Genomic DNA, 20,065 nt, shown 5'->3' with positions numbered 1-20,065 from the left:
GTCTTCAGGTTTGAAAATCCTGTCCTGTAGCAAATTACACAAAGTGGTCATTTTGTCTAGATTATCAGAGATGTGATTTGATCAGAGCATATAAATTGAATACCTAAGCTCTACAGTGTATCAGTCAAGAGTATAACAGTACCTAAAGACTAAAAGGTTAAGTTTCACAACTACAGATTAGAGATAAAGCATACAGATTTAAAAATGAGAGTAATATATTTTTAAGTTGTTGGACATTCCTCACTCAAGTTCAGATGCTTTTCTGAAAAATTTTCTCTAGTTCCCAGTGGTTACTGACCTTGAAGAAGGAATTAATTTAGAGAAGTCTTATTGTTATTATGCCAGAAATCAAGCTCTCTTGTCTCAGGGAAAATTATGTACCTGCTGCACAAACCAAGAACCACCCTATTTTTTTCATACTTAAAATATGATTTAAAATGCAGTAAGATACAGTGAATGCAATCCTGAAAGAGCAAGAATGTGGCAGATAATTGGGAAATCTCTAATCTGTTTCCTCAAACACAGAATATCTCCACTGATAATAATAGTTTTTATACGGTCAATAGGTAAGTGCCCTTCTGACTCCAGTTTGCATGAATACATTCTTCACAACCTATTGAACTCTTCCATAATATAATAGGAAATCCTAATTATGATTTCATACTCCTCTTAAAGCATAAAACAGCTTTTATAAACTAGTGTCAATGCAGATATCTGCCAATTGCTGAAGATGTAATTAAGATTTTTCACTGTACAATGGAGAAGGTTGACATGTTATTTCCAGAATGCTCCATCATTTGGAATTAGCAAAAGGCTTATCGTGCAGTTTAGTATCAGCTGTAAGATGTGTAGGGTTAATAGGCATCCTAAAATGTATTCTTTCCTCAGTAGTGTTTACAATTTAGTGTTGACTTTGAGGAGGTATTGCACATAACCAACTCTAATACTGTGTCAACAGGCTTTGGGTTTTGGGTGGGGTTTTTTTTGTAGTAATTGTAAAGGAGAGAGGCAGATGTTGCTTCCATGTTCACAGTAACTATGTTTAATATTGAACATGCAAAATTACTTGGGTCCCATGTTTTCTATCTAAATTAAAGACAGGGCCTTCAAAGCTTTTTAATACCAAAGCATGTAAAATGTTTCCATGATATCTGTAAATGCATAATGCCATGAAATTATGAGCAGTGTATATACATTCTGAAGCACATCAGTGGTTTTTTTACTTTTATTTCTGTAAACTAGAAACTATGCGCTATATTTTTTTTTTTCAGTATGAAGCATTTTTAAGAATTTGCTTTGAATAATTTTTCCCTTCCCTCTTGTATGGTTGAGTGCTTTCATCTGTTTTGGAGGGAGGGAGGCCTCTTTGGATCTGTACAAACCATTTTCTATGAAAGTATCACTTAACCAGCTATAGCCATTCAGCGACAAACGAGTATATGCATTATTCTTGTCCACTTTAAGTTGGAGATCATAAATGTGACTTGTCAGTCCTACTTTTTCTGTCAGAAAACTTTCAACAAAGTACCCAGCATCTAGTCCAATTTTTAGGTTTTATTATAAGGTTGACAATATTCTGTTTTAAGCAAAATGGATTTGGAGACAGAAACTGGAGCAGTGGTAAATAGGAGAAGTTTGAAGCTTTTATTAGCCAGACCTGGGAGAGTAAAGTAGGATTATGGCTAATATTTTCAAATACCTACACTGAAGTTCAAATTTGGCCCAAATGTCTCAATTTGTGTGAAGTAAGTATTCCTCATCCCCATTTGGTTTGAGTGGATAACAGAAAGCAGCAGAATGGGTTACACATTTCATTCCCTAGAGGGATTTGACTGAAAATAAAACTGTGCCAGAATGTTGTTTTTTACAGATCACTAGAAGAGTTTAAAACTGGCAGAGAGAAACTAGAACATTATTATAAAATGGAAACCTGAGTTAGACCTGCCCACAAGGGGAAAAAAAGGAACAAAACCAATTCTTACTACAAAATCTTCAGTCTGTTCTATTTTCTTTGTAATTTTTTTAATTGTTTTTGTAGAAAAACATCAGTTATAACAGACTTATACAGATCTACGCTAAGTCTTATTGCAAATCAGGAAGACTCAGCTCCTTAATATAGGCAGGAAATCCTAAAATCAATGTCTCCAGCCTGTTACTACAGAGAACTTGAGTGTCCCTGCTGCTGTTTCACCATCTGTACCTACTAATACCAGTTCAGTGTCAGAATGTGTTTGCTTATTGGCAAAAAAAACACATAATGTTTTTAAAATCCCTCCTGATACTTTTAATTGAGATTGTGATTATTTTTTTTTTTTTACTTAAATGAATGAAAATTTCTGTAGAAAGTGTGGAAGGAGGAGATACGTCTTTAATACATGTGTAGTATCATCACATTTATTACTGTTTATACAGAGTTCAATTTATTTGCAAGAGAAAAAGGGATAGTAGTACTGAATGCAGGGGGTTTTTAGATTTAAACACATCTATGCTCAAAATGGCTTTGTCTTAGTGTTCCCTATGACCGTGTCTGCTATATCAAGCTTACATTGAAATGTTAAGTTTCTTCAAATTGTCCATATTACAATGTGAAGGAGAATAAATGGTGGTGGAATTTTATTTTTTATTCATCTCAAGATGATCAAAAATTTGTAGAATCACCCTAGTCTTGAAACTCCTTGAGATTAATGTAAGATCAGTATTCCTTTCAGTGACCAAGATGAAGGCAGTCAATACAGGATATCTGAATTTAGGTAGGAATCTAGCTATTAGAATGAGGCAATTATCTGAATTATCTCTTCTGATGCTCATGTGAAAGGTTAATCGTTGATAGAATTCAGCATTAGAGTCGTGTATTCCTTGATGTTGCATGATGAGTGAACTCATTTCAGGTCTTTTATTTGAATCTCTACTTCCAAGTAGAGCATCTGGATAAGTGCAGTGTAGGATTTGTATGTTATGTACATGTTGCTTTTTATTTCCAAATTTTTTGGGAAAGGTGATGGTTTCATCGTTATGATTTTGTTTAAAATAAATCTTTAAAGATACTGCTCACCTAGACAGTTCTGAGCAAGAGATGGGGACAGAAGCAAGCAAATGAAAGTCGTCATGGAGTAAAGCAGGCTCTAAAAAATGAAAAATATTTCTCTTGAGATTTTGAGAGAGTTGAGAGAGTACATGAACCTTCATATATGTACTTCCCTATAGATCTATTTTAGCTCAAAATCTACAGTACAATATAGGACCTTAAAAGCCCTTTGTGTTGAAAGACGCTATTGCTGTTCACAGAAAATATGAAAATTAGCTCCTTGGGATGTTTAATTAAAGATAACATAACTGACAATCTTCTTAGGGCAAAAATTTATTAAAGAACACTGAAAAAAATGTCTGATGAAAATTGTTAGGATCTCTTAACTTTTCTTCATAGAACAAGCAGAACCTGGAATTTCAAGCCTCATTGAAAAAGTCCATACAGGGCTTAGTAAAAAGCTCTGGGCACCTAGTCAGAAGAATAAAGGATTGAATCATACACAGGCAGTCTGTAGTCTCATAGTCATTTGAAATTTAGATTTTGAAGGAGGTGAGGAGAAATAGTCCATTTTTGTTTAATACAAGGCTGCTTAAAAATTCTGAAATTAAGTACAATTCTGTTGTGTCTGGTTTTGTGCAGACTAGTTATATACATGAATGATTGAGGTTGGAATTGACCTCTTGAGATCCTCTAGTCCAGTCCCAGTGGACTAGATCTTGAACAGAAGCTCGAGCTAGAGCAGGTTACCCAGAACTGTGTCCAGTCAGGTCTTGAATGTCTCCACAGGTGGAGAGGCCACACCCTCTCTGGGAAACCTCTTCCAGAGTTTGACCACCCTCAGAGTAAAAAAGAAAAACAGTTTTTCTCTTTCTTCTGAAACCAGGTCCATGTTCCAAAGATGTATGCAAATTTGCCACAGAAAGACCATGAAATGTGCCTGCATTTCTAGTAATGCAGGACACAGAACAGCAGTATGATACCATGTGAACATGAGTGATCTTAAAGATTAATAAGATCACTGAGTGTCCGTATGTCAGTCTTTTCGTTTTAACAAAGGGCAAAGGACCTAAGTACATAGATCTGAAAAATAAGCATATCAAAAGATGGTGCTACTCTGAAACCTAGTTTGAATGTCATCAACATGTTCTTTCCATGATGGAAAGGTTGCAGTAGAAAATGGTTTAAAATTGTTGGACATAACTAGATATAATAAATAGATAGGAAAAACATGTGGGTTTTTTATTACTATTGCCACCTATCGATAAAAGTATAGATTTGCAAAGGAGTTTATCTTACCAAGTATGAGGAAGGAGTATCTAAAACAATTTTATATTTATTTTCTACCAAAATATTTTTATATATGATTGGTTTTCTGTTGGACTTCCTATCTATCAAAGTTGACATTGGGACATAGAAAACACTAAATGAGTCCTCCTGACAAATGTGCTTTTCTGTGGTGTCTCAATCAAAACCGAGTAATATTTTAATTTGTTTGTTTTGATAAAATATAAAGCTTTATCGATACAGTAAGACCTGTAGTTTCAGAAAAGAGGCAAGCCCTCATTGCTTTATGTCAACTTAACTGGAATAGTAGATTAACGGAGGCTCAGTATAGCTAACTTAGACAGAAATGAAAGTACTCTATTAATCTGAAGATTTATTCAGCATAATTCTAGAAAGAAAAGAAATCCATGTTGTTCTTATGTACAGGCATCTTTACAGTAATTTTCTATCGAAGAATGATTGCCTGGGATGTGCATTCAAACATTGCCATAGCTCTGTGAATCTATCCTGACCCATTCTTTTCTGCGGAAGCTACATAAAAACAATAATTGCAGGAATTCCTGTTTGGACAGAAGAGAAAAATCAGTGCAGAAGGAACCCTGTTTTTCCTCACAATTGCAAGCTTCTTGATTGGTGTTTTTGTTTTTCTTCTGTGTATTAAGCTGTTGTGGTTTAGGCCCAGACAGCAACTAAGCACCACGTGGCCACTTGTTCACTCCTCTCCGCCCTGGTGGGGGAATTCAGGTGGGGTTTACATGCACATCTCTCTTTGAAGAAGATCCCAGAACATGCTTTGGAAAAGTGACTCCAGATAATTTAATCAAAAATAGCGTGAACTACTGATATTTCTAGGACTGGCAGATATTGTAAATGTTTCACAAATAGTTAAATCTGCTATTGTACAATAGCACATAAAGTAAATACATCTGCATTGTACTGCTTATACTTTTTTTCCCCTCTTTTTTCTCACATGTATTGCTTTGGTATTACTATTATTAAAAACATTCAAGCAAATGTCACTGCCATACACAGTTCTTAAAATTCATGATACCATCTATAAAATCGCATTTTAGTATGAACGCCTAAGGAAAGATGAATATGTCATCATAATGACACACCAACCAAATTTTTGAAGCATTCTAAAATAGATGTTTTCCTTGTCAGGCAAGACAGTGATTTACTTAATCTTTGCTCCACATTATAAGCCACAGAAGATTATATTCAGCAGTAGCATTTAGTAAATCCCTCAAACTGCTTTTCATGCTTTGGTGAAAAACCACTAGTTCATGTTTTTCCAGAGTTTCTTGTTCATTTTGAATATTATCTTTGTATTCATAAATCTAATATTGGTATATAGACTAATGTTTTCAGTTTCAGGAAAATTGAAATGTGTATTTGTACAGTCTAACATTAGCTCACAGATTTAGGTTAGGAGCCATGACTTAGGAAACATAGTTTGTAGGTATTGCGTGGAGCAAGGTAAGCTCCTTCACAGAATGGTCAGAGCATGTAGTAAAATCCTGCCTCTGTCCGTTGACTGAACAGGGAATCTGAAGTTAGATGACATGTTCACAACCATTCACACATTTGTATTCATCTGTATTTGTTCTCAATTCATTTTACCGTACAAAATTATTGTGTGGAACAATTGAATAACAGGGCTTTCTAAGATAGTTCCCTGCTAGTGTTGGCTTGAGAATTTAACCCCTATTTATCTAATTCTTGGGCTTTCTTAACCACTTGTTCTCAGAGAATCTGGGGCTCTGGCGGATCAATTAGAAAAGTATCCCAACATGTCTAGTATTAACACGTATAGTAAATTGCATAGAGCATTCTGCTTTTTGCTTCTGCACTTCTGCTTTGCTGTTGGGACTTTTTGTTTGGTTGGTTGGGTTTTAGTACTACATAATTTGGGTAGGAGGAAGATCCTTGTGATCTAACAGCAATCAGATTCTAGGGGCATTTTGCTAAATAATTCTGCTGCTACCGAAATAAATCCCTGATTGCAGAACAAGGCAGCAGATAAGCTGTCAGGTTCTTTTGAAAACTTAAAATAATGCTGTGGAAGTATGAAGCTGCAATTAGGTAGTATGTGAATACATTAATACCAGTTTAAGTACTGTAGATTAACTAATTTATTTTCTCCCCAGTAGACTATATTTCCAAATACTAACAGTGTTTCCTCATGTGTTTGTTGTGTCTTGAAATGAGGGTGGCAGCCTTATGCAAAAAGTTCAACATACAGTGTACATAGTCCTAAAACATTGGGGGATCCCTCTGTAATCAGTAGGAGAGCGCATCATCCCCAGCTTTCATTGGAGATAGTTATGAAATATGAAGTTGTTGGTTGGTTTGTTATGGGTTTCTAATTCCTACTCCTTCTTCCCTGTTGTGGCTTGCTGCCACATCCAGATGATTGATGTTGCTGCCCGTCTTATCTGGGGAGCATACAGTCACATTTCAGGTAACATAAACGCAGGAAGTATGAAGACTGTCTTATAATTATTATTACTATGCCATTTCAGCCAAGTTCAAAGATCAAAGTTGTAAAAGCAGGCATACTTTCTGGATGCTTAACTAAAGCTTGTGTGTCTTTGTCTTCTGGCCAGCAAAGATAGATGGTTATTAGTAGGCAACAGTTGGTATTTTTTTGTTAATGATAGATAAGCTATGTATAATGTCACTAAATGTTCTACTTTGATATTCAAGAAGAGGGATCCTGATTTTATTTGGACATTGTATTACTAGGGAATAATGAAGCTGAATTTTGTTTGACTTTGCAAGCTTTGGATGGAAAGACACATATGGCAAGCAAGTATGTTTCAGTTTAAGCTTTGCTTCTTTCAATATGGATACTAAGGACATTTTCTATAAAGAACATTGGCGTGTTGTAGTTTTTAATCTCTGTACTAAATTGAAATTTTAGAAAGCCTCTTTTTCTGAAAACAAAGTAATATGGTGAGCTTCTATATGAAAGACAGGAATACAACAATATGTGTACTTCCGCTGTCTTTGCAAATACCTTGCAGAATAATGTGTCCTGATATTTTGTTGACCGGGGGGAAGAGTGTTTTTCACAGAGATTAGAAAAAAATACTGTGCTTACTATAATACCTCTCATGAGATTGCTGGTAAAACAGCAAAGGTTCCTCAGGAACCTTTATCTGAAAAATAAATCTGTGCAGACAACTTATTTCAGCAGCAGATGTCCATTGCTAAGCTTTACAAATTAAGGGCAGTTCTGTGGGGAATCCCTAGATCCAGTCTTCCACTTGTTGTAGTCAATAATTGTTATGGACAACAAATTGCGACTTTTATCTCTATTTTTCAATAGTTAAACATTCTGTTTGATGAAAAAGAAATAATTCTGTGTTTATTAATTTAAGCAATTGAATCAATACATTTCTCTGTTGAAAGTCTGCTATTAGCTTATCATAAATAACTGGAATTTGTTAATTGAAAACACATTTGTAAATATTATATATAGTCTTAAAAACCTTAAATGAAAAATTTATCTGGGGTTTTCTGTTGGGATTTTTGTTTGATTTTGTTTGAGTTTTTTTCTTTCTTTAACAAACAGCAAGTTAGAAAGTATAAATCAGATTTTGCATGTATTGCCTTGCTCTAGCAGAGTGAACTAATGGAAATATGAAATACTTTGCTTTGTCAGAACTCCATATCAATTTACAGCCTTAAGTGTGCATGAAAATCTCCAAAGCATCTTAAATGTGACTTGGAAAGATTTTCTTTAAAAGTTGTTGTGGCCTTTGTTGCCTCTTCCTCACCCTTCCTCACATTTTTCCTTTTTTTTTTTTTTTTTTTTAACTGTCTTACTGTAAGGAAAGCCTGAAAGGTTTTATTGATAGGACTGGTTTTTAAGGAATAGGAAGATGTTCTGGTTATTCCTGTCTAGGAAATATCAAGTCAGTTCTTGTCTTTTATTCTGTTGAAGATATCAGAAGTGTGAACTTATTTGTGATGGAAGCTGCATTGCTGTATCTGAGCCTATTAAAAACACTGTGGGTGAAATCTCTCTGGAGATCAGAGGTTTATTAGCTTTCATCTTAGGATCTGCAGTTTGAGTGCAAATGTACTTATTTTAGGTTGTCACCATAGAAAAGCACTGATTTGGGATAGTTCGTGAACTCATTTTTTAGCCCATGGTCAATAAGATACTATCAGTCTCCTCTACCTGAAAAAATATGTTTTGCTTTGTAAAATGTTATTGCAATAAATGGATAAAAGAGTAGAAAATGTAGATCTACACACTCAAATGACTTAGCTCTGAAAACAGATTATTCATTAAGTTTTACTGAATATTTAAAAGGAAAAAAAAAAAAGAAACTTGCTTTTGAGATACATCATCAAGAGATCAGATTTAAAGAGCCTGATTATCAATATTCTGAAAATTCTGTGCTGATGATGTCTCAGCTGAAGTAATGTGCCCAATCTAGGGTACCACATTTTAAACAAACTGTAGAAGAACTGAAAAGGTTCCAGGGAATGCAGGAAAAAAAAGTTTGGAGAATGTGGCCTTACAGGAAAATTTGAAACAGCTTGGTTTATTTAGTTCAGGACAGAAAAGAATGAAAAGACCCTAATAATAATATGAAGTACTTAGCAGTTAAAAAAAGAAAAGGACAGACAGTAATTGATTGTTTTCAATGTCTGCTAGATTTAGATTAAGACTGAGATACTCAATTTTCTCTGGACATGAAAGTAGCTGCAGATGCAGGAATGAGCTTTAATATTTAGGTTGCAATTATTGCTAAGTAGATAAGAGCAAGGGTCACATGACTCCTGCCATATAGCACATTACTCAGTTGAGGCTGTTATTGGAATAGCTACAGAACTTGATTTGGAATCCAACTGTTGGAAGGAGATTGGAGATCCCTGAATGTCACGGCTTCCTTTTGCCCTTATTGCAGGCTGTTACTCAGCCAGTGTCCTCAAGTCTTCTGCCCCATAGAATAAACTGGCAAGATTTTCTCCAAAGGTTTATGATAGATGCTAAGAAAAGATGTTAGACTATAAGCACAGCTGATTTCTGCATTAGTTACCTAGACATGTCTTTAACCCTGTCACTGGAGAGATTTAGAAAACACATTAGACATCTGTCACAAATAGCCTAGATGTATTTTATCTAATCTTGGTAAAGGTAAATGGGTGTTACTAAACTCTGTAGGTTGCCTGAAAATAATTTCTAAGAATTACTTAAAAAATACTTCTGCACATTCAAAATATTCTTTCTGTCCTAAAGTTATATTACTCAAATGGTTTTGGCTCTGATTTCCTCTGATGGCAAAACTGTGCTGCAGAAAGTTAGGGTGGACCCTTGAATGAATTCAGCTGAATGTTCTCTCTGTGGGAGAGAACGTGTAAACATGCAACTATATTATCCTCTGTACTGAAGGGCAGCACTGTGATGGGAGTTGCATCTGCAGTCATGATATTTGCAAAATGGAACACTTGTGTGTGGATTTGGGAATAAGAAGCTTCAGAAATGTCTGTACCAAGCGTGTATGCCAGCAGGATATGGGTAGTGTCTCTTCATATATGCTCTATGTGCTCATTTCAGTGCTTGTATCTGAAACAGTATAGCATTTCTTCTTTCTTTGGCATTTTCTCAGCTCTCTTCTCTCTTCCCTACTAAGTAATTAAAAAATTATATGTGATAGTTAACAATGTACTTCCTATTTTCTCAGTTAGAAAGTGGATGTAATGTTCAATTGTTGTCTTCTAGGGCAGATTGGAAGGTGGAAAAAAAGTATCTGGGAATGTTTTTACACATGTTTAAGTTATCAGTGGCAGTGTATAGACTGGATAGTTCTAAAACTTGATTGTGAATTGTATTTCTGGATACATACAAGGCATTCTAAGATCATAAAATACAGGCAGTCATTTGTAGCTATTTTGTATTTTTCTTTGCAGAGAGCTCACTTATGTCAGCTGCCAGCTGTAGCTGCACCATAACTCAAATGTTGTACTGATATTACATGAAGAGCTAGTAATGGAGAATGGAATACTTTAAAGTGGCTACATCAAGATTTCATTATCTCAAACACTCAGCCTTCAATAGTGGCTTCAGAATATACATACACAAAATATAAATAAACTTACATTCTTCTACATAAAGTCTTAATATATATTCCAAAGAATATATATATTTACATTTAAAAAAAAAATAAAGTGAAAAAGAAAAAAAAAGGCAGTAATTACAATTAAATCAATCCTATTTAGATTCCAGGCTTTTTAACTGAAGTGAGGGCTTTATTTTCAAGAAACCAAAGACAGAAGTAACTCAAGCCAAGGAACTATCAAATGGCTCCTTTTCCTCAGGAGTCCCATGCTGTCTGACCGGGGCCAAATGTTCTCTGTGGTATTTAGCAGTAATTGCAGCATAGGCACAACCATAAACAGCAGCTGCCAACATCATTAGACACACAATTCCACAGACAACTCCAGTTATTACTACAGTGGCAATTGCATGACGCAAACTAACAGGCCTTGGCTTTGGTTTGGGTTCACAGTTTGAACGGCTGTTTTCCCCATGTTCATTGTGATGAGCATGCTTCAGAGAACTTCTGTGCTCAAAGCTATGGTGGTGAATGCTGGCCAGATGAACGTGAGCTGTCGTCAGAGGGCATGCCCCAAACAGCTCATAGGGAACTTTGAGGAGGTCCTTTCCCTTACGAATCCCTGGCGTTGAGCAGATAATGCCATCACTTATTCCTCCTGGAAAAAAAAATATATATATATATTTATGGTCTTAGGATTTGGTGGATTCTGAATTATCTTAATGTAAAATTAACAGAAACCTGAACTAAATTTATCCTCAGCTTTGACTTTATACTTTTAAAGATTTATATCTTCAAGGTCTTTTTCCAGTTAGATCAATGGTGAGATTATTACACTTTAACAGTCAAATAGAGTACTTGCAAGAAGCAATTAATCAAGAACTGTTATATATGACTTTATGGATGTAAAAATAAAAACCAACAGTAGTATAAAAGTATAGGTTGTAGATAAAAGCAAAGAGGTATTGTTAACAACGAATTCATTCCATTCAAATTCATACCATTGCTTCTTTTTATAAAGCAAAATGGAAACAATATACTTAGTAAAGTTTTCCCACTTGATTGAAATATTCCATGAAATAGTCATTGTTCTGACATCATATGCTAACTGTAATGAAGTGAAGAGAAAGTTCAGTAAATTGTATGTATATATGAGCAATTTTTTGAAGCAAGGCCCATGGTAAGAAAATAGAGATCTAAAGGAGTTAAGAGTAATCAATCTATTACTCTGCTCAAATGGTAAATTGCATGATTACTTAGAGCCAGCTTCTGCTCTCTCCCAAAGGATGTTTTTACTATGACGGGAAGTAAGTAGGAAGCCTCAGTCCTGGTAAATCATGCAGTTGTTCCTCAGTGTGTAGAGGAACACATACCAAGTGTAGCCTTCAGGTTTCTAGTTAGTCAATACACCACTGCTTTAGGGGTGTAGTGTGTCAAGCAGTCAACAAGGCCAAAACCAATGTTTACATGTTTTTAAACATTAACTAATAAAATCAGCTGAATTTTCTTCCTCTTGTCTATCCAAAATAATTCACCTTTCAGCTAAAGCCAGGCATAGAAATTTTCACCCTGAAAAGAGTTTGTCTGAAAAAGTGGTGAATACAGATGGACCCAAACTGACATCTGGAGACTACTCCACAAATATTATTGATATTCCAAGATAGGTATGAGCATAGCAGCTTGTCTCTTGGTCTTTAATAGCCAAACCCAAAGTGTGATTCCAGACACCTCCAATGTGCCAGTTTGAGTGTGGATACAGATAAAACTCCAAATACTGCAACTGTGATATTTCTATGATTTTAAGTAACTAAACATGTGCTTGGAATAGAAGACTCGAGTCCCACCTGAACTGAAGCATTGTCTATAATTGCTTATAAGTATGCATCAAATGTCAATTGCCTGAGCTGGATTCAGCTAAAAATACTGAAATCTTTTAGAGTTATACTGGACACAACAATCAATACTTTTAAATTCAGACAATGTTCCATCTCTAACAATGTTTTGACAAGACTTGCAAGAAATATCTTTAGAGCCACAGTACTGTTTTATCATAAGTGTACAATATAAGTAATGGGAAAGATTAATGTGCAATGTGACTAATTTTTCTTCATGTGATTCACACAAGTAATTTTAGGGAAATATAAACATAGAAGAGAACATAAGTATTTGGGCTTCCTTTAAAACTTGTTGCTAAAATGAACTTGTAAATCCCATATCACTTCATTTAAGTTATCTGTGCAATGTTCAGAAAGATGGAAGGGCATCACTGAATTTCCAGTGTTGTTTTTTTGACATAAATTACAATACTTATGCTGCTGGCAGAGTAATTAAGATAATCTGCTATGTTTATCTTGGATCATTACGTTCTTCTGCACAGAGAGGTCAGAACCCCTGCTGAAATTTGTTGTAGGGAATGGTTCAGCATGATACAACTGAAGCCCTGGGATAATATAATATTTTAACAATCCAAAATATTAAGATTTTAACCTTGAGAGGAGTTTAGCCCTTTGTCTTTTCTAAAAGGTTGCTTCTGGCCGTGGCTTTATCTCACCCAGAGACTATTCCTATGTTAATTTTGTCCCTGCATAGACAGTACAGTTTTCCCGCTGGCCTGTAGGGTTCTGGTGCCTGAAAATGGCAGTCCATTCAATCACAGGCAGTATGGGCCATCTTTACATACACTGTGTTGCAGCATGCTCCATGTCACTTCCATATACAGATAGCTAATCAGTAGTTTGATCACATGCCATCATCAGAGTCTGATTTAGAGGAAAGCAAATTGCCCTGCTGTTCTGAATTCTCAGTCTGAACATACCTCCTGGGAGAAAGAAATTAATTTCTTTTAATACTTAATTCCTTTAGAATTAAATCCTATTCTCTTTTCTACAGCGTAACTCATGAATATATTTAGAAGCAGCTGTGACCAAAATGTGAGACTACTTTTATTTATAAAATTCACTTTTCCCCATGTGATGGCATTACACATTTCTGACAGGAAATTGTCAATGAATTTAGTACTACTTCTGGTTAACAACAAATTAGGAAGTAATACTAGGCAAGAGTAAACTTTTCCAAGGTATAACATACTTTTTTAGGTAAAGTATTCTTAAAATATTAAAGAGCTACTAAGTGATACTTTATAGAGGAATTAGAATCCTGAGTTCTCTAAAGTTAAATCCGTATTGATATCTGTCTTGATATTTACCTTCCTGCATCAGGCAGAAAAGTTTTAAACAGTAGGTTGGTTTCTAGCAAAAATAGATTGGTAGAATTAAAGCAAGCGTATGTGCACAAGTATGCTTGTTACATATATATAGATATGGATATATATGCATGCACACACTGCACATACGTATTTCCAGAATGTATCTGTACATACAGTATGATCGTGTGTGTATACTTTCTCTCTGTGTTAATATGTCCTATATGATTCTAGTTTGTCACATTTATTTATGAAAACACCTATGTTCTGACCTATGTATAAGAATATATTTTAGTGTGCGTATCTGAGGGGATGATCTAAGGTGTGGGGTAAATTGTTAAGCCATAATAGTGAAGATCAGTTAGATGCTGCTTAAGTATTCTCATGTGCATTGTATCTAATGAGAAGAATTCCTTACCTCTGTATAAAAAGCTCTCCAACCACAGTTTCAGGCCAAAGACATTACAATTACATTGCCAGGGATTATCTTTGAAAAGAACCACTTTCAGGTTTGGAAGTGACTCCAGCAGAACTCTTTCCATTTTCTGAAGTTTGTTATGCTTCACAGACAGCAATGTTATATTCCCTGTGCTATTTCCAAAAGTCTCAGGCAAACGTATAATGCTGTTGGATGACAAGTCCAGTTCTTTTAGGTGTGGGAGGAAACTGAAAGTCTTGTTTTCTATGTAATGAATCAAATTTCTGGTTAGGTTTAGAACCTGTAGATATCGTAATTTTTGGAAAGCACCTGGTGCCAAACTTGAGAGAGAATTATTAGACAGGTCTAAGATTTTGAGCCACGGTGTTCCAGTGAATGCATTTTGGTTGATTCTCCAAATACGGTTATTCTGCAATTGTAGTATCTGAATTTCAGGAGGTAAACGGGCAGGAATTTCAGTAAATCCTCTATTCTTGCAGTCTGCAGTCTTTGAAGCTGTATAGCATTGGCATTTGTCAGGACATCCATGAGCTGCATATATTAACAAGATGAAACTGAAAATCAAAAGGCAGTTACCTGTATCACAAGTGAAGAAAGATTTAAAATTAGTTTAAAATGTTTGTCTTTTGGCAATATGCAGGTCATTAACATGGGCAAAGGATATACAGCTCCATAATAAACATTTATGTAGATAGCGAGTCAATTTCTTTTGCAATACATTAGTAAATTACAGATAGTATTGAAGTACTTTTATAATGCAGAATGAAGGTAAAGCTTCCATGGTCATAAAATGAAGTACTTCCCACGGCTTTATCTTAAGTACAAATGGTTTTCAGGAGCATTTACCATCAGCAGAGCAGTGATGTTTGAAGGGAACGTGACAGACTTTCTAAAATTATTAAATTGAAATGTTTCTCTTTCTGTGGTAGTAACAACTTTGAGCCATCTTGTGCCAGAAGAACTGCAAGAAGAACTTATATTTTTGTCTGTTTTTACTAATTGTACTATCTAAAAAGAATTAAGTTAATGTGCCATCAAAAGAATAACAAGCTTCAAAGACATTGCTATAAAACCAGTTAACAGTACTTTTTCAGCAATACCGATACTGTAAATTTGTTCTTTAAAATATTTATGTTTATACTTACTGCTTTAATCCCTTATCTGAATGTCAGCAGTACTTCCCATAGATACAATTTTCTACACAATCAACAAACATTTGTCAATAAGCTGTTTAAAAGATAAATGAGTTGACAGGAGTACTTAGTAATATTTGGTATTTATAATTATCTTCTGCTCCCTGATGTTCGGGTCAGTTTTAACTAAGAAAATAATAGTTTTTACCTTTCATATCTTGCTAATGACCTTACTTATAAAACAAGGTGCCACTTAAAGTTATGTTCGCATGCATAGCATGAAATTAAAGAAATGATCGGATAATGTTGAATAATTAGATTTTCTTTGAATAAAGAAAGTTAGAATGACAAATCCTTTTGTAACACTGTTTTTGAGATGCCTCAAATAATTTTTACTGTTTACTATTTCAAAATGAAAAACATTTTAGTTACTACTTGAAACTTTTAGAAATTAAAGAACATACTGCATATTGACTTACAGACATCAAACATTAATTAGTAACAGGGAGTATCATATTGAAGGAACAACTGTATGATTATAACATTGAATATGACAAATGTATAAATGACAGTTTTATTTTGAGACTACAGTTTAAGTCACAAACTACTCAGTTTTCATTCAAAAACAAAATTGTGTTTGTATTAAAATTATATATAATCTTCTGCAATTCTGAATTCTACATTGTAGAATTCACTTGAAAGAATTCAGCATTCTTGCAAGCAAGGTAAACAGTATTTTCAGTTCATTACATTTTTCTGCAACAGTTGGCTTCAGAAACCGAGACACAGCTTCCAATGTTAAAATAAAAAACTGCTAGTCAAAGAAATGCTCAGAGAACAGAAAAATTTCATTATTAATCTGAATGTTTCAATATCTCACCTTTCATCCTGCTTTGCTTATTCTTCACCTTGCAGAAGATTCAGTCCAGTTTTCTGATGTAGAACAGTAACAAACACTTTGTTCTGATTCCCACTTCCATCTGTAATGTGCTCATCCAGTTTCCTTCTTGTGGGTTGTTAGCTGGGTTGTTGTTTTTTGTTTGGTTTTTTTTTTTTTTTGTTTTTTTTTTTGTTTTTTTTTTTTATGGTATCTGTGGCTTGTGTAGAAGTTCAACTATTTCTAGTGAGTTACTCCATCAGCCTTTGATTTTTTCATCACAATCTTTCCTCCCCTTCCCCCTCCTCCCCCCCACTCCATTCTGGCCTTTTATGACTGTCAGAGACTTACTCTGCCACTTAATCAGTCAACAGGCCATGCAAAGAGTGTCTGTCAACTCTAACTGGACAGCTGTAACATACTAATAATGACCTGATATAGCCTTGCCTTTTCAATTTATTTAATCTGCCTTAAATGCAATGCACAAAAATAAAGCTGGCTTTTTAAATCCAGTATAGTTTCTGAATTCTGGTGGATTATTAGCTAAGCTGTGTCGAGTTTTGCAAGATCACATGACTCTGAACATGGATTCTGGTTATCCTGGACTGTGACTGGAGGCAGTGGAGTGTATAATATCACTACGAACAGGCCTGTGGGTTGATGGTTTTGACAGTGCACTTGTTTGCTCTTCTAAGCTTATGCATCTGACATCCATTAGTTGTGCTGACAGGATTGTCTTGCATAGGAACACGGGACTGGTGGCTTCTTCCATAAAAATGGCATACATACTGGTATGGTTACCAAGAATACCAAACAAATTTATTTATTTTCAAAGATATTGGAAAGAAATGACAGATGATATTAAAATTGTTCTTCTTGTGTTCGTATGGTGCCTTGACTTGTCTCTTTGTTACTTCTTCAGTATAACTCATTCATACTGTACCATGTACAACAATAAAAAGATTAATGACTTGTGACTATGAAGGAACTCAAAGGTGTTTAAAGGAATGATAGATCTGGTATATAATAGAGTATTTCAAGGCTATATGACTACTCCATAGCTGTCCTATAGAGAGGGAAGTTGTGCAATCAAAACCTTTCAGACCTGTTCTTATATGTAACATAGCTTTCTTGGGTTCAAATTCCGCTTTTAGGTGCTTTTGAAATGATCACACAAAGCTCACTTTCTAGGGCAAAATTTATATGCTACAGACAATGCTATGGAAGAAAGCATAGAAAAGTGAGATTATCAGGTCCAAACTGCTCCTGAAATCAGGGTCTTACAAGAGGTTTTCCAGGGTTCTGTCAAGCTGAGATTTGGATATTTCAAGCAAGGGAGATTCCATCACTTCTCTGGACAATCTACTCCAATGTGTAACTGTTCTCAGCATTAATAATTCTGTCTTGCATCCAGACAGACTTCCCTGAGGCAACTTGTGTCCATCATCTCTTGTCCTGTCACCATGCATCCTTGTGAAGAAAGTAAGGCCATCTTCTCCACAGCTACCTTTTGGTTACTGAAAGTCTGTGTTGAGATCTCTGCCACCCTGACCCACAGGAGAGAGCTGTAACTGTTATTATTGTATGCTTTGCTGAATTGTTTCTGACACCAGTCAAGATACCCAGAGGAACAGTGAATACTGCTGAGCAGTGAAGGAGAACATAGAACAACTGACATTCTGTAAACATGACTGTTCACCTCAAGGATACTAGGATTATTACTCCAAATGGCAGACCATACTGTCCTTGACACTCTTGATGAATGACACATCATCCTGATACAGGATGAAAGTCTGAGATTTAATGTAGTGTCTGCAATTTACTGTAGATGTCGACTACCTGTCACCATAGTCATGCTAAATAACCCCAACTTTACAAAGGGAGAGGAAGATAAGCTTAAAGATCAGCTACAATGTACTTTAAATGAATATCAAGTTAAAGTGAAAATCTTCTCTAACCTTTGTTGCACAATACATTTATTTGCTATTTCCTTTCCCAACCCATGTGTGTGCACACATGTACAAACATATAAACAGACCTATCTTAAATGGTACCAGTGAATCATTTTATTGAAGACAGAACTAAATGTAAAAAGTGCTATTATAAAATATTATCATCCTTAGAAGCTGTAGCCTTGCTAGCTACAGATACTCTGCTCATTCAGAGAACAACTTTAGATCAGGTACTTGTTGCTTGACATGACATCCCTCTTTCCTTGCAATAACTCATCCCTTGTATCAATGATAGCCCTTTTCATGACTTTTGATTATATTGCAGAAGGTACTAGCTATTATGTTATTGTTTTCTGGTATGATAAGACTTTTTTACACTTTTCAATTCTCTTTGGTATCTAAAATTTTATTTTGGCTCATGAATTCAAAGGGTTTAACTTTAAGTCATCTCCTTAATTAATGTTTGCTGACCAGGTGGGCTTACAAGCTCCCACAGTAGTTTCTACCACCTAACAGAGGGCTTAAAGAATGTCTCTTAACTGCCTCTCTTATTTTAGGTACATCTTTGCTACTATAATTGTATTATTTTTAGCATGCACCATATTAAAGAGATGTTCATAGGACAAGGTCACTGAAAGTTAAGCACTGTGGGAGGTTCAGTTCCAACAATAATGCAGAGGTTGGTTTATGTACTCTGAATTATAGTATAAGAAGTTATTACTTTTTTTTTTTTTTTTTTTTTTTTTTTTTAAATCTTCATGCCGAGTTCAGATTTGGAAACATATCATTAAATCTGTCGATTTGCTTTTCATGTAGATGTGGCTATTTTTTTCTTATATTGAGAACTCTGAATGCACATGTTTTGTAAACAGCAGTTTCCCCAACCTATAATCCATGTCCTATTCCCATTTATTAGGAATAATACTTTGGGTATGACAGAGAAGTCTGATGTGGTGAAAATTATAGTTGTGACACAGGTAGAGATTTGCCAGAAACAGAATAACCATGAAATCTACTCTACTTTTGGCCTTTTGAACAACCAGCAGGATACTTTTCAGTTGTCTGATGTGGTGCAGCAACTGTGTTATTGTGACTGCTTAAATTAACTTTTGCCTTCTTGTAACAAGATATGTTTCCCATTGCAAGTAGCAAGACAGCCCAATGAACTAATATCCCATTCCTGTTGTCTGACGGGGGCAGTTCAGTGTTTGCTTTGCCAGCAAACACTTTGTTGCAGCAGTTAATATCATCTGCTTTAAAGGAGTACTATGTGTAAGAATCATATCTTTTACAGAAGAACATTATGTTAATTAAACTCTAGCAGAAAGGAAACAATTTAAATATTTCAAATATTTAAAAGCTACAGCATTCAGATTCCACTGCATTGTATATCGAGTCCAGGCAGACATGATTATATAAAAAAATGTTCCTGAGACCACAGCAGATATTCTGTTTATTAGATTTATTTTCCTTATGCTTTTCAGTGGAGGTATTAAAACTGCGACACTTACAGGGAAATGGCATTCTCCTTACTAATGTGTGTTTCCAGATTGGTAAAACAGCTAAGCTCTTGCTGAAGACCCTAAATGCAACTCTGAACAATGCAGAGTCCTCTTCATTTTGGTTCAGGAGAAAAAAATAACTCATATTTGTGAGTGAAACAGCCCATGTCTCTGTTGTTAAAAGTTTCACCTTTTAACTGGCACTTAAAAAACATAGAATACTGCCTCATCGAGAAAGATCTTATCCTTTCCCAGCTCCGAGTCAGAATCCTGTGCAAACAAAGAAGACAGGACATAAGAAACCTTTGAATCTCTTATGCTTTTCTTTCTACAAAGGCAGTCCTTGTACTCTAAGAGCTCACGACCCTCTCAGCTTTTGCCTGGCAGGGTACTAGGTTTTCAAAAGTTGACAAAAACTAGAGGGAGGCCCTGGATCCTACTTCTGCCTACCTTTCACAAGAGAAGTATAACCCAGTGGATCGAACCAAATTTGATTTATACCTTAAAAAGTTGACCATATTTTCCAGAAGAGGTGGGTGCGTGGATTTCTTCAGACATCTTATTGGTTAGG

The 20,065-nt window shown here is 35.2% G+C and overlaps 2 protein-coding genes across 2 annotated transcripts in view; one reads left to right on the top strand and one right to left on the bottom strand.

The window, feature by feature from the left end:
• CACNA2D3 (calcium voltage-gated channel auxiliary subunit alpha2delta 3) overlaps window positions 1-20,065 on the top strand; it is a 468,241-nt gene that overhangs the window by 383,036 nt on the left and 65,140 nt on the right. The window lies entirely within an intron of this gene.
• LRTM1 (leucine rich repeat transmembrane protein 1) lies at window positions 8,116-16,334 on the bottom strand. The gene is made up of 3 exons (XM_074836248.1): window positions 16,044-16,334; window positions 14,010-14,606; window positions 8,116-11,047 (listed from the first exon to the last, which is right to left on the bottom strand). The coding sequence occupies exons 1-3, from the start codon at window positions 16,048-16,050 to the stop codon at window positions 10,614-10,616; spliced, it is 1,038 nt and encodes a 345-aa protein (XP_074692349.1). The 5' UTR covers window positions 16,051-16,334; the 3' UTR covers window positions 8,116-10,613.

The sequence above is a fragment of the Strix aluco genome, chromosome 11 (assembly GCF_031877795.1).
Source record: "Strix aluco isolate bStrAlu1 chromosome 11, bStrAlu1.hap1, whole genome shotgun sequence".
NCBI classification, from domain to species: domain Eukaryota; kingdom Metazoa; phylum Chordata; class Aves; order Strigiformes; family Strigidae; genus Strix; species Strix aluco.
Note: the sequence above shows the minus strand (reverse complement) of the source record. Positions and strands in the feature narration are given on the sequence as shown.

Bases quoted from the DNA above. Each gene is read 5' to 3' on its own strand.
- LRTM1 (XM_074836248.1), bottom strand. The intron at 11,048-14,009 runs GTAAGGAATTCT...TTTTTTTTCCAG, and splicing joins GGAGAGCTTTTTATACAGAG to GAGGAATAAGTGATGGCATT.